This window comes from Musa acuminata, chromosome BXJ3-4, assembly GCF_036884655.1.
Source record: "Musa acuminata AAA Group cultivar baxijiao chromosome BXJ3-4, Cavendish_Baxijiao_AAA, whole genome shotgun sequence".
Taxonomy (NCBI): domain Eukaryota; kingdom Viridiplantae; phylum Streptophyta; class Magnoliopsida; order Zingiberales; family Musaceae; genus Musa; species Musa acuminata.
In genome coordinates this window covers 32,584,803-32,604,659 of record NC_088352.1, presented here as the reverse complement: position 1 = coordinate 32,604,659, position 19,857 = coordinate 32,584,803, and the positions used below count along the sequence as shown (strand labels likewise).

Sequence of the window (19,857 nt, the reverse complement as noted above, 5' to 3'; positions counted from 1 at the left end):
TCAATCAAGATCAATCACAAACACTTAGATTTTCTATTTTGGGATTGATGTTCAAGGCAAAGGTATAATGATAGATACATAGGACAACCGCAAACACGTAGGTAATCTCAATCAGAAAGACAATAAAATATAATGCAGCATAACACATCTTGTTGCCTTGTTAGGATGTATCTACTCTACAAACCTCTAACAACAATCAGTTTCACAGGGAAAACTAGATCAACCCACTGAGTTTGGCATTTGTGTTTGAATTGTACAAGGCAGGGAACTTTGCCTACTTTTTCCGATGCCGTGCAATATGTGGGTATGCATTACGTCATACATTGCCGGAAACAGCTCAGGTTGGTTTTGATGGTCGGTAATAAGCATCTCATTTATTTCATGGCAAGTGTATTCATTCACAAATTTTGTTGGCAGCTCCAATTGATGTTTTGATCAGTTCTGGTTTGCAAAAACACCATGATGAACCACCATTTCTTTGTCAGTTTGTGATATCAGCATTTCCAGAACATATCAGTTGTAATTATCCACCAACTACAAGAACAAAGGCAATGATAGCATGATCACCAATTATACTATTAACCATCTAGAATCATATTGTGACAATGAAAACAGACCTGAAAGAAATTGAATCAGATAAGTGGGCTAGTTTCACTTGTCTACATCACAAGCCTACTTGTTTAAGGTTTATTACAAGTAACACTACCTCAAAGTTGCACTTCTTTAGTTCTAGGTGAAGAGGTGGTCTCCTATGCTATCACCTTGAGATTGAAGCCACTAAATTAAACTAACAGTATTGCAGGAAAATATTGAAAAATACAAAAGATATGTAAAGAAAGGTTTGTCGTGTGTATCAAGCCCTGGCCAAACAGGTACATATCAGTGTCAGTCAGCTCTGGTGTACACAGTCCCGATGAAATAGATGATGGTGGAGGAAGAGGAAGAAGGATGAAGAGGAACAAAGAAGAGGAGGAAGAGGAAGTAACGAAGAAAGAAGAGGAGGAGGAAATGTTCCCAAATTCAGGTGGTGGGAGGTAGATATGACTTGCAAGTGCATGTCGAGGAAGAAGGCTTCAAATGCGAGCCCTAGACCTATTAAATCATTTTTCTCTTTTCTTTATTAGTCAAATCAGACTACCTAAAATAGGGGCAATCCAACTATTATTTGGGTTCACAGTTATAGTTCCTTTTGGACCTATCCTTGTGGTCCAGTGAAAGGAATATTGTATTGAACAAGATTTCCTCATGCCCATATTGGTAGGAACAAAGAAGAGGAGGAAGAGGAAGTAACGAAGAAAGAAGAGGAGGAGGAAATGTTCCCAAATTCAGGTGGTGGGAGGTAGATATGACTCGCAAGTGCATGTCGAGGAAGAGGGCTTCAAATGCGAGCCCTAGACCTATTAAATCATTTTTCTCTTTTCTTTATTAGTCAAATCGGACTACCTAAAATAGGGGCAATCCAACTATTATTTGGGTTCACAGCTATAGTTCCTTTTGGACCTATCCTTGTGGTCCAGTGAAAGGAATAGTGTATTGAACAAGATTTCCTCATGCCCATATTGGTAGGAAAAGGTTGTATGGATCCTTATCCCTCTCACTTTCCTACTTTAACACGATTATAGTAAGAATAAGACTCTCACAAGACCTCCACTATATGGTGTTGTGCTAGATACATGTTGGATATTAACTTGAGACTAGTGATTTAAAATGATGCCCAAGCGCTTGTGCAAGGCGAAGCCTAAGTCCCTCACACTAAAGCCAAGTGACATGCTTCAGTGAAGCACCGTCTAGGCAAACCCAAGCGTCCGATTGAAGTAGAGCAATCGAACCAATTGGCCAACTCTGGTTCAATTGAACAGAGTTGCGATCCCTCCACTGTCGCTGTTGCCACTATCCACAAATTATTCGTCGCCGTTGTCACGGTCCTAAGGTTTCCTCCATCACCATCGCCCTCTCCTTCCCCACGTTGCACCATTGGTGACTCCTCCATATTCCACCATCAGTAACTCCTTTTCTCACCCTATTTAGCACTACTATTATGGCTACAACTCAGGTGTTGGAGAATTGTAGTCATATACAAAACAAATAACAAAGGCAAAAATAAGTGCAAAAGCCTCATGTTCATCTTCTACCATTAAAGATGAGGAAACCTATTTTGATGGAAATGGACAAGAGGAAGAAAAATATAATGATAAGTTTGAAAATGACGATGTTGATTATGATAATGATTAAATTTGATGTAAAGCTTTATTGTTTTGAGTATTTTAACATTTTTGTTATTAGAAGATGGTTAATGTGACTTGGTATTTTAGATCTTTTCAATTTATTATGATATTTTTATTTATATAATCATATTTATTATATTTTATATTTTTATATTTTAGAGCGTCTCGCTTTGCTCAAGTGAGCGCCTAGTGCCCCGAGCATTTTGGGAACTTGGCTCCTTTTAGCGCCTAATGCTTTTAAAAATACTACTTGAAACTAACACTTTAAAATATAACTTCCATAGGTACTGCACGGGTTACATAGTCTCATAGCAGAGATAGCTCCTTGTAACAATTCCATACCCCTAAAATCCAACTTGCTCCACAAATGGAGCTAGGAATTATGGGATTGGATAATAATTTTTAGTTTCTTTGTTGTTTATTTCATCTTCACATGATTTCATATATAACAATAAAAAACTTGATGCTTAAGTTAGATAAAGTCATCAACTCCTTATGTTGTTGCTTCGACAAAAAAAATCTAGGAACTTCATGTCATTGGAATGCCGTGCAATTAACTGTTGCATTATAAGAGAGATCCATCTTGAATTTGTTGTCCACCATGCAAGTTTATATATCTTCAATGCCTTTTCTTGTTGTCCTTGTTCATCATTATATATTGGAGCTCAACCCTAACTATGGATACGGTTCCCAGATCAAATAGCTGTTAGTTGTATAATCATATACTTGCTGTTCTAGGGTTGTCATGTCAAATTAAAGCTAAAATTTTCAACTTGCTACAACTTCTAAGGTATGATTTGGGGGCTATTGAAACCTTTAAAGTTGTCCTCAAAGAAGGAAGATGGTAGAGCCTTTGTTTGATACACTAGAATTTTTAGTTAGAGATTGTAAAGGTGGAGATGGCGATATTATTTAATACTCCAGCCCATTATCCAATGAAGACTGGAAATTTCTCTAGAACTCTTGTATACTACTTTGTTCGAGTCCTTATACATCCATTTGATGGACTTGTAATTGCATAAGTTGAGAGAAGATGGCACTGTAGATAGTCCATGTAAAAAATTTTCTTTAATGCTCGTGGCTTTAGTAGAGGATTCATCAGCAGTAATTGTCACCATGGAATCTCATAGGAGCACCATTGCTGCAGATGTTGTCCAAAAAATTTGCTTGAAGATGATGTCACTATAAGGGTGAGCGCCATTCATATTATGCTGCTTTCTCATTATTGTACCAAGACAAAGAAGCACCACAATATGATGGTTGTGGCAATGTCTAGTCACAGTAATGGATAGGTCATGGCATTGTTGTGCAGTGGGGTTGTCAGAGGTAACGGGATCTAAAATGCACCAAGGCTCTAAAACACACGAGGCACTAGGCTCTCATCCTCGCAAAGGCGCTCATCAATATAAAAATTGTAAATAAGATGATTATGGAGAAAGAAAATATTTAACATAATAATTAGATTATACAAATTTTATATCATTTCATAATCAAAATATTATTTTTTCCAAGATAAAAACAGGTCTTCTATTTAAGAAATAAGGTTGTATTACAATGCTTATAGCATCAGCACCCAAGAAAGAAGAGGGAGGATCAAGGCAATGATCCATCCACAAAAAAAAAGTTCAATGGGCATATTTTGCCAACCAATCAGCACATTGATTTCATAATCAAAATATCACCACTAGAACATTGAATTACATTCATTTAACCATCTATAAAGCATTAAAGCATTAAATTGTCCAAATATAATAACAAAAATAGCTAAACAAAATAAAATTAACATCAAAAGTCCAAGAATTTTGACAAAAATTCTAGCAATGAAAATTCAAAATCCTAACAGTTACAAATTCAATAATTAACTTATTTCATAAACTATTATCAACTAGAATTACATATTATTAATTATAATTAACATTACTATAAGTAACAACCCAATAAGACGTGGGGGCTAAGAATAGGAAGAGATCAGCTGCATGTAGCGGAAGGCAAGGGCTGGGGTCTAACAACAACAGAGGATGTAGGTTGGATGGTAGATGGGGACTATCAGAGAGAGAAAGGAGCAGGAAGATGAAGGGGCATCGATGGGAGGGGAAGGCTAGTTAAGAGAAAGGGAAGTTGCTCAGGAAGACGATAAGGGAGAAAGAAGAAGAGGGGAAGGGGGTACCATCAATCGTATGTGCTGTTGAGAGCCACCAAAAAAGAGAGGGAGAGAGGGGTTGAGGGAGAGGGGAGATGACTTTGTTAGGGAGAAGCGCTCTAGAGGGGTCAAGGGGAGAGAGAGAGAGAGAGCCAGATAGAGAAGGGGGGTCCGACTCTGTTTAGAAGAAGCAAAGAGCGAGGGAAGGGGTTGTACCGTTGACTTTTGGCGCTATCAAGAGAGGAGGGGGTCAAGGGGAGGGAGAGGCAAGAGAGAGGTATCATCATCGGGAGGTGGAGGCACCAACACAGTAGGGAGCATGATGATTAGCACCATCAAAAGGTGGACAGGGACGAAAAGAGAGAGAGGGAGAAAGAGGCAAAGATACCTCCATTCATGAGACAAGAGGCACCAACGGCTTACAAACGTGCTCGGAAGACAGGATCTAGCTGCCTCACACAAACACAAAGACGGCGTTTAGATTGCTAGGTGAGGTGTGTGGTGTGAGAGGGGTTAGTAAGTTAGGTTATGTGCTTGATCGAACCGAATCAATAAATTTGGGTCCAGCTCAAGGTTAGTCAAACTGATTTGGGCCAAGTGAGTGATAGGGCCACCCATTGCCTCCTAAGCTATGCCTAGTTAAAGGCACCCACTCAAACCCTAATCGAGGCACTCAAGCCTCGCCTTGCCTCAACTTATATAAGCATAGGTGAGCGCATGAGAGCATATTGATTTTACTAGTGTAGATGATAAGAAAATACGAAGATTGTTAGCTAAGTCATAATAGATCAGAGTATCACACTCTTTCTAATGGTCAGACTCTTTCTAATGCATGCTTCTGCAATTCGAGATAGAGAATAGACCTCCCATACTATAAACTAAGAAAATATATTGAACTAATATAACTGTAGAAGAATCCTAAAAGATATAGAATTAATTGCAAAGAGATGTCTTCACATCCTCTTCGGTCAGTCCACTAAGCCTCTTATTTATAATATTGCAGTAGTTAAATGCTAAGTAAAATATTGGACACATAAATATGTTTCTAGAGGTTTCCATAAACTCATTGATAGAGACTATCCACAAGGTGTCATGCAGTCCATGTGAACAGCTATTTGGGCATTGTACAAGGTCTGATGACTCCTATTTTAGTAGGGGAAGGTCTTCTGGATCATTATCTCTCTCCCTCACATTCCTGAATGCAATTTTGTTATGAACAAGACATTCACAAGCATTCTGATCTACTGTTTTTTGCCGGATTCCTGATAGAAATTGTTGAGACCATTTGTTGTAGGATTCTCTCATTGGTACATGTTGCACAAGGCTCATGGCCAGATTGGAACTCTGTAACAGGCTTATATTAAAGAATAAAGAAGTAAAGCTCAACATCAATAATAAAAGTTAGCTTGTAAAGTAGAAACAAAACCTAACTTTGAGGCTTTTCCATGTCCTGCTATACACATCAAAGGACCAAGTCCAAGCTTCTATAACAGATCTTTTATCATCAACAATATTCCTAGTAGTCCTAAATACCTATCAAGATTTAAGTGTTTGTCAGTAGATATCTGAAAAACTCACTACATTAGATGTTAGATCAAGATATTCTTCTGCTGTGATTGAACATAACCTTTTTAACCTTGAATGGGGCTTCAGTAGAGATAAAAATCTCAAAACCAACTAGTTGATAAAAAATGCAATTCAAACATATTTTGAACCAAAACTCTCAAGGGAGTCTGCTTCAAGACATTAACACAACCAGATATTGGGCACTAAGCAAAACTTGATATTCATATATAAGTCTTCATCCGCCAAAGGCAACAGAACAAAGAAAAACCTTGATTAACCTTTAAATGCTTTCTCATCTATTAAGCACTAGTTGTCTTGTTTCTTTTTCTTTCAAACCACAGCAACCAGGAAAATAAATCAGTTAACACATGAGTGAACCTCTTTGAAGCTACTGTGGCAGCCAAAAAGGGATGGTTATAAGGCAAACTTCTTGATTTAAAGGTGAAGAACCAAATTTGTAAATTAAGTTATTTATCACTTTTAAAGCTATCAAACAAATGAGGCAAGATGTAGGGAAAGGAAAACCAGAAACTAGCAGTTGTTCCAGTCATCAGCCAACAGAAATCATTAAGAAACTACCAACTTGCTAGCATGCATCTCACGTTTGGGAAAATAGAAAGGAAGTAAGCATGATTCGAGCTCTTACCATTAAGTTGTGTAGCCCTTCTCCTGCTTAAACTTTCTCTGGTTCCAATCTTTGATCCATCTCTGTGATGCTTTTCATGGTCCTGCAACTTTTAACTTCTTTGAGGCACCACTGGTCTGAACACCTCTGTCTTCAAAGGACTCAACAGATCTCTTGGGCACTGGAGTATGATGCTCCTTTCAATTGCCTCTTCCCATAGATTGGTTGCTTGCTATAACCTTCTGCATCTGCTGATCTTGGCTATTAGCAAGTCGTATGTAGGCTCATTGCCCTGTCCACAATACTTCTTCATCCGCTCAAACATCTGAAGGGCATGATCCACCCTATCCAGAGCGCATAGGAGTTCCACCAGACTCTGGTAGAAATGAACATTGGGCAGCAAACCTGCCTCAAGCATCTCATCCACAAGCGTATTACCTCTGACAAACCTTCCTGACAGGTACATAAGCCTGACTACGATGTGGTAGCTTGCCCAGTCGGGGTGGCATCCAGCTTCCCCCTGTCGCATTAAGTATAGGACTCGGTAAGCTTCCTTGATCCTTCTCACCCTAGAAAGGGAAGATAGTAGGATATTGAAGCTGACGGTTGTCGGGGGGACACCAGCGGTCCTCATCTCAGTCATCAGATTAGTGGCTTCTGGAATGATTGCAGAAGGGTTGAATTTGACGTTTCTCTTGCATATGCAGAGAAGCAAATCGTTGTATGATGATAGACTGGGACAAAAACCAAGCGATTTCATCTGGTCCATGACTCGGCGGACCTCCCTGGCGTTCCCACGGATGCACCATCCGTGAAGGAGGCTCTGATAAATGATGCGAGTGGCCTCCCCACCTGCTGACAGCAGTTCGCGCCTGTGGCGCCAGACAACTCCCCGGGCCATGCCCGGGTTCCCTCTAGCGCAGAGGGCATGTACAACGATGAGGATGCCGGAACAAGCGCCGCCTACCACTCCGTCATTGCCATGGTGGTCCTGCAGTAGCCGCGCCCTCTCCAGGCTACCCAAGAGGCGAACGGCCTTCTCCTCTTCGCCAGCTTTCACGAGGGTGTCAGTGACGAGGGCAAATGTCTCCAGGGCCACGCTCCGGCCCTCCTTCTGTAGATCGCAGATGGCGATGCCCATGGCCGTAAGGTCCTTCATCTTGGCAAAGGCCCGGATGGCGCGGTTGACGACATCGTCCCCGTACCGTTCTTGAGGTCTCTGTCGCTGCTGACACCAGGAGAAGAAGCGGAGCAACCTCCTGCTGCTGATGCTATTACCGACGCCGGATTGGCTACTGCAAGCGTCGATGACCTCGTTTATGAAGGCAGGGGTAGGCACGATGCTTGACCGGTCGAGGGCCGTTACCATGTCGTCGAGGCTGCCAACGCCCGAGGCGACGATGTGGAGGACCATCTGACGAAGGTTACTGTCGACGGGTGGGGTTGAAGAGGAAAGGAACCGGTGCCATCGGCTCGTGAGCAGCCTCTGCATCGTCGTTAATATTGGGGTTAACTTACCACCTCCTGCACAAAAGCAGCAGAGATCATGGTAAGTAATCGTTCCAAGAGACGACCGGAGAAGAGCCAACATTAATTTGCCGTTGGCCACCGAACCATGGCCAATTTGAAAGATGGCCTATCTGGGGCGGTCGCCCATTTTTGATGGCGCTGTTCAATCAGCAAGACGAAGAGGGCGAGTTTAGATGGAGCTACGTTTTTAAAGAAATCCCAAAAGATCGAAAACGTCATATGCCCAATGGTTATTATTCTTTTTCTTAAGTGGTGGAGACATAATTTGATATTATTCTTTTGCCCATTTTTCTGAACAATATCTCTTGAGTATTTTCCAAACGATACCATTTCATTATTCCCAAATAGTCATTTTTAATTTTTAAATTTTTAATAATTTTAATAATATTCCTCCAAAAGTTATATTTTTCTGTTCATTTTATGAGCAGATCGATCCATATGAATGGATTTATCGGTTTGATCCAATGAGAATGGCTTAGCAGAAAACGGGTCATTTACCTCTTCTCTTTTCTCTCTATTTATGAGTGTAATCTTTTCTTAAAAAAGATTACGGTACTTTTAGGCTAGGGTGGTAGATAAGTGATATTTCATATATTTTATTTTTTTTAAAGTGTTTCTCATTTGTGTTACAATATTATGGGTTTTATTGAATCCAATAATTTGATGATAAAATTAATTGATCAAATTATGAGATTAATATATTTTTTAAGATAAGTGATATAGAAAAATACTTTGATCGTATAATCGGACCATTAAAGAACCAACTATCAAGTATAAGAGTTGGATATTATCACTATAACTGACAAGTATTGTTTGTGCTTTGTCATCTTTTTCAATGGTGATATCACCTATAACGATAATAGTACCACTTAGGTGGCGATAATATTGTTTAAAATTTAAAAATTATGATGGTAGTGCTACCAAAGTTTAGAATTATAATTATGTTAAAAGTTATAGCGATAATACTGCTTGTACCCTAAATTTTGGGATTTAAACTTTTTGCTCCGTTCTTGAAGTTGTTGAGACCTATAAATACTCCACTCAAGTTTGGTTGATGGAGCATCCATTTATGAGCTAATGAAGTATTGTAAGATATCATTTTGAGCATAATTCAAGTCTTCTTTTCCTCTTGAGTTAAGCTAAAATTTTAAGTTATAGGAGGTGAAAGATCTCCTGTAAAAAGAGAGTGTGAATGCTATCTCCTGAGCTTGAAAAAAGAAAAGAGTTATAGTAAGGATAATTGATATTCATCCATTGAAAAGAAGATATATAGGAGTCGTATAAGTATGAATGTTATATTTGTCTTTTAATTCAATTGAGTGTAAAATGTAAACTTTATAATGCTACTTTTGTAGAGCTAATATATTGGAAATTATTTATATTTTGTCTTCTAGTGTGGTACCTTAAGAACCGATCAAACCTTCACATTGTGCAACCATTATAACCGTCATAATTTTTTGTATGAAATGACATTTATATAATTTCTTCAAGGCTAATATCCCAATGGTAGACATTTTATATTTTTGAGATGGTGTGCTAATAACTGATTAAACCTCCTCTTTGTATAAACATTATAACCGTCATTTTTTTTTTATAAAACAATATTCATAAGACTTCTCTAGGGCTAATATGTTTAGAATGAATGAAACTTTGCATGTTCAATGCATGAAAATTTGATGGAACCTCCACTTTTTGTAAAGTTTATAATCATCATAGTTTTTTCATGAAACGACATACATACAACTTCTCCAAAGCTAATATGGTGGGAATGAATGATATTATATTTTTTTAATATAGTGTATGAAAAATCGATCTAACCTCCACTTTGTACAATCTTTATAACCATCATTTTTTTTTTTTCGTGAAACATTGTTCATGTGACTTTTCAGAGGCTAATATGTTGGAAGTAAATAAAACTTTACATTTTCAAGATGGTGCACAAAGGATCAATCAAATCTCCACTTATGACTATCATATTTTTTCATGATATAACATGATTTGTGCAAATTTTATAACCTTAGTATTTTTTCATAAAATGATGTTTATGCAACTTCTCTAGGGCTAATATGTTGAGAATTAATGAAAATTTTAATTCTCAAGATGGTATTCAAAAAATCTATCGAACTTGTCATTCATGCATACTTGCTTATCATCATTTTTTTTTCATGAATGAAATTTTACTTTTTCAAGATAGTGAGTGAAAAATTGATTGAATTTTCACTTTGTGGAAACTTTATGACCATCACATTTTTTTTTTTTTATGAAACAACATTCATGCTAATATGATATTTATACAACTTCTCCAAGGCTAATATGTTAGGAATGGACAACATTTTATATTTTTATGATAAGGTGCAAAAAAATAAATCATAACTCTACTTCGCATAAACTTTATAATTGTAATATTTTTTCACAAAGCGATGTTCATACGAGTTCTCTAGGTCTAATATGTTGGTAATAGATAATATTTTACATGAAACAATGTTCATGACTTTTCTAAGGCTACTATTTTGGAAATGGTTGATATTTTATATTTTCAAGATGGCACACTAAAAATCGATCGATCTTCACTTTGCATAAACTATATGCTCATCATATTTTTTCATAAAACGATGTTCTTATGACTTCTATAGGGCTAATATGTTTGGAATAGATGACATTTTAAGTTTTCAAGACTATGCATGAAAAATTACTCTAACCTCTACTTTGCACAAGCTTTATGACCATCATGTTTTTTTTTTTACAAAATGACATTTATACTACTTAACCATAGCTAATATGTTAGGAATGGTTGATATTTTGTATTTTCAAGATGATGTACGAAAAATCGATTGAATCTCCACTTTGCATAAACTTTATGATAATCATATATTTTTTCTCAAAAAATTATGTTTTCAAGACAGAGCATAAAAATCAATCAAACCTCTACTTTACGTAAATTGTATGCTCATCTCTTTTTGTTTTTTAAATGACATTCATACAACTTCTCGAGGTCTAGTATGTTGGGAATGGATGAAATTTATGTTTTCACGACATGTCATTCATATGACTTTTTCATACATAATATATGTTGGGAATTCATGACATTTTGTGTTTTCAATAAGGTGTGAAGAAAAACATATAAAACCTCTATTTTATACAAACCTTATGATTATCATGTTTTTTCATGAAACAACATTCATATAACTTCTGCATGACTCATGTTGGGAATGAATGGCATTTCTCTTTTTTAGACAGCGCATCGTATTTAAAAAAAATCGATCGAACCTCCACTTTACTTAAAATTTATGATCATCGTATTTAAAAAATATATATATATTGTATGACCTTTTCAAGGTTAAATATGTTGGGAATGGATGAGATTTTGCATTTTCAAAGTCAATGCATTAAAAATCGATCGACATTTTGCATTGTTGGTGTATAAAATCATACACGAACAAAGCATGGGGAAGCCTTTCACATCCATTTCATTGCAAGGGTGACTGATGATGATCAATTAATTCTTAAGTCAACTCAGCATGGTCTTCAATTAATGTTGCCATATGCGCAATCAACTAAATTGTACTAGTCGTAGGACCTCATCATAACCATACGCATCTTATCTTGCTACTAAAAATATTTATTTGTGTGAAATAAAAAAAAATAAAAGAAAATTTCATCACTAAGGATTGAAATAGTCAAGACTATACAAATTGGGTTTGGTCATCGACTTTAAAGATGTATGTTTTCAAGATAAATTAGTGTTTAATCGAATATATATATAAATCCCCAAAACATGAATTGGTAATAAATAAATTTACTTTACCGTATGATATCTTATAGAAATATTTATGTCTAGAAAAATTCAAGTTGCTGTTGACCCGACAAACATGGCATTCAAAGTGATACAACTCACCAACCTCCTCTACTAAAGTATTTATGGGTCGAGACGTGTTGAACTTGACTTGTAGTCTCCATGCATCGATGGAGATGGTCGGAGCCATCCAATTCCTTCCATCGGTATTATTAATTGCTCGCAATTATTACGGTTCAAAGTGGCACACATCAATTTAGCCAACGTTGGCAAGAAATGTGACCTTTAGGAATATGATTATTTCATGGACCTTCGACAAGATTTATTTATTTATTTAAGAGATTACAAATATAATAAATCGAATGCATGGATTAGTTAACCCCATAAACTTCATAAACCAAAGCTATCAAAGTTGGGCTAGAAAAATAGAACCAAAAATTTAGTAGTTCCATTACCAATTCTTGTACAGTGATTGTGAGCTTATTCAACAAATAATAATAATAATAATAATAATAATAAAAGAAAATGTTATCTTCATGGTGATATGAAAAATTGAATTCTAACTACACCTCATAATTTATTGTAGTCTTGTGTGACGGACAACCCTAAAATTGACCAAAATCTAAAGGAGATGCACCTACCACAATAAGATGCTGACGTTGATCTAACCACAATTCAACCGAGTTAAAGCCATGTTAGTATGGTTGGTTGATTGTCCTATCATTAATCATATTAAATGTATATATATATATATATATTGTATCTCTTTAAATTCATTGCTTGTAACATTCATTACTATTTTAACTTGTAAACATGTGAGTTAGACTAGTCAAACTTATGTAAAGATGAATTAGATTATAGTGTTCATATTTTTGGTTCCATTGTTTATAATTCGCCTCAGACAACTGATATTTTGAGAAAGCTTGGTGCAGAGTGATTTCGTTTCAGAAGTATCTTTGTCCTATCTGACCCTATTTTTTGTGCCCACCAAAAGTTGCAGTCATGTTCCTATAGCATAAAATATTATGGAAAAGAAAGGAAGAGGGAGAGGGAGATCATTATTTATTCTGAGTAAGGTTCAGTTCAATCATTTCCCACAACAAAAATGCTAAGTTTAGGGGTTTTTGGTTCCTATTTTGTCCTCCTAAAATTCACCCAATTGATGGATGGGAGAGAGGAGAGGAGAGGAGAGGAGAGGTGTTGTTGGTTTGTTTGAGTTGTTTTGGCAACTCCCCAACGGAGAAGGTTCTGTGTTATGGGTTGGAATTGTTTTTGTTTTTGGCTCGTTTGGGTTCTTCCCCCACTCGCATAGTCCATAAAGAGGTGGGGTCACATGACACAGACATCCGTGTCACCCAATCTTTCTCTCAGTGGATTTGCAGATGCCATGTTATCACCGGCCCAGAGCAAACTTATAATACAATTTTCCAATCGATTGATTCCCTCCCTATCGGCTGCCTACCCACCTTGCTGTCTCTCTTCTGCTGTTGTTGTTGTTGCTTCTGCTGCTGCTGCTGCTGAGGTTGTCCCTGCACCTGCACCTTCACCTCCCCTTTCTTCGTCAGCAGAAGGGAACCCAACGGAGGAAGGAAAGAAAACATTGGAGCAGCCCCGAAAAGATCGCAACTTTCCATGCTCTCGGACCTCTAAGCGGCAGCGGGTGGCATCTCCAATGGGAATCTCGTCGGAGGAAGCTCAGGATCGAAGGATGCAGGGGTGGCTGTACCTGGTCCGGTCTAATCGACTTGGGTTGCAGTACTCGAGGAAGAGGTACTTCGTTCTTGATGGCAACGCCCTCAATTGCTACAAGAACGTACCCGCGTCAAATAAAGAGGTATGTACGACGCCTTCTTGATGTCCCTTCACTTGGTTTCTTGGTGGTCTGGACGAAAGGTAGGTGCTTGACCCGCTGGCTTACTATCTTTACGGCAAAAGATGACATCTTTTAGTTGTTTCATCGATCTTGCTGATCAGCAAGAGAGAAGCCAGGTTATTTCTTTGCTCTTCTTTTGTCTTTCAGAGATCCTTATAGATGTTTGGTTGTTTTGTTGGTTCGGTTTGATCCGACTACTGTCTTGAGCATAAATGGATCCAAATAATGAAGGATCTTCAACCGATTCATGTGTCTTGGGATTCTTCTAGTGATGAAGGGTGGTGGTAGATTTTTTTTTGTTGGACTGTGGGCGGTGACAATGCGTGGTGGGTATGATGGCGATGGTGAATTCGGCGTCAAGGAAAGATGATAGGCGGTGGGCAACTACAGGAGGGGGCTAATAATGGCGGGCACTGGACGGTGATGACTTGTGATTGGTAGCTGTGATGAATGTAATAAAGAAGACTCCGTTGGGGACAATCGCTAGACATAATCAGACAGGCAAAAGGGATGCTGCCATATTACTACTTAGTTTTCATTTAAGTTACGTTTTTCATTGAAAACTAAAAGCAGATTTCCTATATGATTTTCTTTTCGTGTTCTTTTGGATTTTCCAGAATAGAAGGCTAAATGAAATAGGGCTTTATACTTTTTAGATGAGCATGATATTATAGACAGGCATGCAGTCTTAATGTTATTGTCGGTCATCTTATGTGAAATGACCCTTTCATTTTCTATTTCTTCATCTTGTTCCTCCTCGTGGACATTTGAGTGATTTACCATGAGACAAGTGGATAAATGATCGAACAGGACCAGGATGAGACAGTTCATTCATTATAACTTTTTTGAGCTTGCGAATCCCTAGTTGAGATCAATCATCAAACCACAGATTTTTAGTTTTTTTGTTCCTTTTTGTCCTTTGTGCTATTTATATAGTCATAAACTTATCCGCTTCTTAACTGATTTTGCATTGATATGTAACACCAGTCTGCTGAAGCTTTATCCACCTAGTTGCAAAGAGTTTTTCATTTTAATGATTTCACATTCCTATTACCAACCTGCAGGTGAATCATGTGTTAACAGATTGTTTTTAGTCAACAGGATTGTAAGCAACATGCATGACTTGTTCTTATTGTAAGAATTTGTGACAGATCAGGACATACATTTGTGATATGCACAAATTATAGTACAACTCTGCGCATTGTTTCTCGATCTGATACTGGCCATCTTGCCATTTATCCAATCTAGAGTGAAATTTGAATGCCTAGATATGTTTCTTACCCATGCAGGGCTCTGGTTTTGTAGGATCTAACCGAACCTTAATAGGCTGATTAGGTATGACTAGGACTCACATCTGCTCAAAATATTGGACCCTAGAGTATGGTAACTTCTCTTCTTATTATTCAATAAACTGGCTGAACCTGTGCAACAATGTTGCAAATCATGATACGTGTTTTCTTGTTCAATCATTTGTTGGCAACTTATTGTGATGCTGTTTGTATCTGCTGATAATATTTTTGAGTTTTGCAGAATGTTATTTTTTTCTTCTTTTTAATTTGTTATGCATAAATACTCCAAATCATATCTTGAATTTTCTGTGTTATCAGGAACCTATTAGAAGTGCAGTGATTGACTTCTGCATACGCGTCACAGATAATGGGAGAGAGAATATGCTTAGAAATGTACAACATAAACCTGACTTATATTACTAACTCAAAATTAATTAATCCCGTCAATATAGTTACATGATAATTTCCACTATCGCAAAGTTCATCACCCAGTTATAGATTTGCATGGTAATTTGCAGGTCATGTATGTATTTACGCTGTGCAGTGCCTCTAATCACAAAGATCAACTTAAGGTGTGTTGGAATTTCACTTACTTTTCTAGCATTTTCTATTAGTAGTTTTTTTTTGTTGCTTTTTTCACGGATATGAAGAATGGCCAAACCTTGCAGTTGGGTGCCAGAAGCTCGGAAGAAGCAGCAAGATGGATCAGATCTATAATGGAAGCAGCATTAAAGGTTTCGATGCTTTCTTTTACCTCATTCATATTCCTTGACAATTATATATAACATCTTTCCACACTTGTAGGAGGGCCCAAACAAAGAAGAAAATGTTGTAGGTTGTTCAAAGAGAAGATGCCAATCATTTAGGTTTAACGTCAGCCCTTCTTAACCAGTAATTGATTTTATATGTTTGTAGCTTCTATGGATTGACTGTAATGCAATTTTTTGCTTGTGTATGGAATAGGCATGCATTAGCTTGCAAAGGATTGGTTCCTGTAACTAACATTTTCATGTTTTTCATTGATTGCTCAATTTTCTTCCTTAAATTTATCCGTGTTCTGACTACTCTTCTGGTATGAAAAAGGGCCTTAAAAATTGATCATTCTAGATGCTAATATGGGCAACTACATTTGTGTTTTATGTAATTAGAGAATTTCCATTCAGCATGGAACAACTGCTATGGCTTTAAAAAGATGGTCTTTGTGGCTTTTGATGGTCTCTACTACTCGTCATTGCCTTGATGAGACATTGGTTGAGTTATTTTCTTCTTTATTCCATGGAGAATCCACAGGGCAGAAATTTGTATGTTGTTATTGTACATAGACTGCATACCAAAGCCCTTTAACAGAGAATGGAAGAAATTTTTCATGGGGGTGGACAATGTCAACTTGCCAATTATTTGACACTTGTTCTTGATAATGTTATTACTTTTTGTGCATTTAGTTCATGTATGGATCCCTGATCTGTCTGTTGATTGCTTTAAGAATATCTGTCTAGTGATTTCTTTAGATTATGGACTTAATGAAGTCATTTTACCTTTTTCTTCTGAAATTTTATTTTTTTATCAATATTATGATTTTATAGGCTGCGTCATGCAAATGGGAGAGGCAGGAAGCACCCTTTAGGTCAGTGTATATGTTCTTTTAACCTCTTTTAGTTTAGCTCTAGTTTCTCCAACAAAAATGTTTGATCATACAAAATGTCAAATTCCTTTGACAAAATTCTAGCATCCTACCAAGTATTGCTATCATGGACCACATCATGTTTCAATTGTTGTTTTCTAGTGACCATATGTCAGCATGGTCCGAGATTTTGGCACACTGACTAGGACAACTCTGAAGTAGGAGGAAAGCTATACATATTATAACATCACATATTTTCTTATTCTTGTTCTTCCAAAGACCCAGCAGATCCATTACTAATTACTATTAGAACCAATTTGGCACATTTAAGCAAAAATTTATTTGACCAAAATATTGAGATTGTTACAAAATTTCTAAAAAATCTTATTGTGTTTACTGGCTCTTCCATTTTGCTTACCTTCCACTAAATTATTTTCCTACAAATTGCTCTTAGATTGGACTGTGTTCACATCTGTTCTTGCGGATCCTACAACAGCTGATGTAATTGCACCTTCCACATGGACAATAGTTGGCTGCAAAAATGGTAATCATTTATCTTTTTCTTTTACCAAAGGTTCATTTCTAACTGCAGCTTTTATGCATAGGCTTACGGCTGTTTAAGGAGACAAGAGATGCTGATTCTCATGGAATGGTACCTATTTTGGCAAACAATAATGATTTATCAAGTTTTTGGGATGCTAATGGGGATTATCTTATCAGCATTGGGATGATCATCCAGCTTTAATGGCAGTAGGTGTTATTGATGCAACCTCTGAGGCTGTTTTCCGGAGAGTTATGTCTCTTGGTCCATCAAGATCAGAGTAAAGTTCTATCAGTTTGAGAAAATATTGATAATCTCCTCACTGAGAAGTCACTTTACCAAAATTTTAGATATTGTTGTCATGATGTGATTGCAACCTATTTTATCAGAGCATGATGTCCGACATTTTTAACAGATAAGAGATCTAGATTATGTAATGTTATGAGTAGCATATACTGAAATCTTGTAGTCTTGTACCATATTTCTGAAACAAGAGAAACACGGCATCAGCCATAAAGGAAATGAAATGAGAAGTCATATTACGTCCTTGAGTTTGGCAATTTCTATTTCTAGAAAATAAGAATTTTGTTTTACTCTATTCAGGAAGTAAACTATGAAGTTTTCTTGCAGATGGGATTTTTGCTTACTAGAAGGTAATGTTGTTGAACACTTGGATGGTCACACTGATATCATTCACAAAAAATTGCGTAGTGATTGGTTGCCATGGTCAGATTCAAAGCTCTTAGATTACTGAAATTTCATCTATTTCTACTTATTCAATAATCACTCACATTATAGTGTTAGTTTGCAGGGGAATGAAAAAAAGGGATTTATTACTACGGCGCTATTGGAGAAGGGAAGATGATGGAACATATGGTAATGGCATTCGTGAATGATTGGTAATTCTTAAGTTACAGAAATATAACATCATATATATTTTGACTTTGTGACAGTAATACTCTATCATTCTTTTTCCCACCAAAAATGTCAACCTGAGAGAGGCTACGTTCGTGCCTGCCTTAAAAGTAATGTATGCTTAAAACTCAGGCTGTCATGTTTGTTTGTTCGTGTATTCATGTTTTGTCCTATCTTATCGAACCCCAAGTGTTGGTACTCTATGTTCTTTTGTAGGTGGAGGATATGTAATATCTCCAGTGAACCAAGGAAAACAATCAGTTGTAAAGCACATGCTTGCAATTGATTGGAAATTTTGGAAGTCTTATTTGTTCACCTCATCCGCAGAGTATATTACAATCCGAATGTTAGGGAGAGTTGCGGGTATAATCTAGAACATGAATTTTATTTTTTATTCATGTCTCACCTTTTATTAGAACAATCTAGTGAGTATATGTTGACAGAATGATTAACTATGTAATTTGCAGCTCTCCGAGAATTCTTCCGTGCAAAAGTTGGTAGCTGTGCTTGCTCTGATTTTTCATCAGGTGAGTCAACAAGGGAGATAGGGTTGCCACAGAATGAGAGGGAACACATGAAACTAGAGCAGCCAGCAGAGGAAATTAGTAAAAGTGAGGATTCTGCAGATGAGACACAAAGATCGCCGGCCAAAAATACAAAAGCAGGTGGATCATTCCTTCAACTGAATGATGCAGCTGATGAGTTTTTTGATGTTATCAATGAATCAGAGTATAATGAAGTGGAAGCTTTGTGGCCTTCTGATGATGGCTTGCAAACCCAGGTGTGTGCTTCTTGTGAAAATTTCCAATCATGAAACCTTGTTTCTGCTAACTGTTTTTCAGCTTGGAAGAAGATATATTCAGTACATTGTACTTTTCTTTTTCTTTATTCATTACACAACATCAAGCTGACTTTTAGATACCTGGGCAACAACTTCTTTATATGGTGTGTTGTGGTATATCATTACGTAGTATGATCTGCTAATATCCTAGCCTGTACAAAATGATTGAAGAACCTTTGGTGACAATTACAATAATGCCAATCAAGGTTCGCAATTTTGTTCTGTGCTAGCGTACCGAGCCTTGCTCGGTATGGTACGTACTGAGGCGTACCGAACGATATGCCTAAAATAGGCATAAAACCCTTCGAAAATATCTGAAAATAGAAAAAAAATGTTAGGATAGGGTTTTTAAGTTAGAAATAAATATACATTTAGTATAGTTTTAGCAAAATTAATGTAAATTAAGTAAGAATAGTGCTACATATATTTTTCGGGTTTTGAGGAATAGCCTTGTGCAAGGTTCATAATTTCGGTCCGTTAGGGATCGTCCTTCTGTTAATATTGAATTATCTACAAAAAATATTTGAATTGTTAGATTATTTTGTATAGAACTTAAACTTTAAGACTTTAAGATTCAAATGAATTAAGTAATCATTTGTGTAGATATATATCTGATTCTACCACTAAAACAAACGATGGGCCTCAACGAGTGGTGGATCGAGGTCTTTGATCTTATGTATCTGTATATCAATATGATATGTTTGTTGGACCCAATCTTAAAATTGATCACACGACATAGTGTATTGATACACCGTATGCCATTGGTACATCAATGTGGTGATGGTCGTAGGTTGTGTGTAGGAAACTCTAGGGGCGACAACATGCGTAGCGAAAAAATATAAAACAAAAATATCAAATTTCCTAAAAGGTGTTCATCGTCGTACGAAGATTGATGTGC

The 19,857-nt window shown here is 36.9% G+C and overlaps 2 protein-coding genes across 5 annotated transcripts in view; one reads left to right on the top strand and one right to left on the bottom strand.

The window, feature by feature from the left end:
- On the bottom strand, window positions 1-8,291 carry LOC135634627 (pentatricopeptide repeat-containing protein At5g61370, mitochondrial-like). Its single transcript, XM_065145072.1, has 2 exons — window positions 6,578-8,291; window positions 1-534 (listed from the first exon to the last, which is right to left on the bottom strand). The coding sequence occupies exon 1, from the start codon at window positions 8,145-8,147 to the stop codon at window positions 6,789-6,791; it is 1,359 nt and encodes a 452-aa protein (XP_065001144.1). The 5' UTR covers window positions 8,148-8,291; the 3' UTR covers window positions 1-534; window positions 6,578-6,788.
- Window positions 8,292-13,197: 4,906 nt separating this feature from the next.
- Window positions 13,198-19,857, top strand: part of LOC135585606 (protein ENHANCED DISEASE RESISTANCE 2-like) — a 31,496-nt gene continuing 24,836 nt past the window's right edge. For 3 of the 4 annotated variants that reach the window (XR_010496095.1, XM_065149094.1, XM_065149093.1), the window contains exons 1-14: window positions 13,198-13,713; window positions 15,360-15,434; window positions 15,560-15,613; window positions 15,710-15,775; window positions 15,846-15,907; window positions 16,625-16,665; window positions 17,117-17,206; window positions 17,268-17,314; window positions 17,383-17,483; window positions 17,834-17,929; window positions 18,015-18,079; window positions 18,157-18,228; window positions 18,335-18,481; window positions 18,586-18,899. Coding sequence is in view for 3 of the 4 variants with exons in the window: in XM_065149094.1 (XP_065005166.1) it covers window positions 13,213-13,713; window positions 15,360-15,434; window positions 15,560-15,613; window positions 15,710-15,775; window positions 15,846-15,907; window positions 16,625-16,665; window positions 17,117-17,206; window positions 17,268-17,314; window positions 17,383-17,483; window positions 17,834-17,929; window positions 18,015-18,079; window positions 18,157-18,228; window positions 18,335-18,481; window positions 18,586-18,899 (1,731 nt within the window). In the remaining variant the exon portion in view is untranslated. Of the gene's footprint in view, window positions 13,714-15,359; window positions 15,435-15,539; window positions 15,614-15,709; window positions 15,776-15,845; window positions 15,908-16,624; window positions 16,666-17,116; window positions 17,207-17,267; window positions 17,315-17,382; window positions 17,484-17,833; window positions 17,930-18,014; window positions 18,080-18,156; window positions 18,229-18,334; window positions 18,482-18,585; window positions 18,900-19,857 lie in introns of those variants that run through there. The other variant, XM_065149095.1, reaches the window with a different exon arrangement.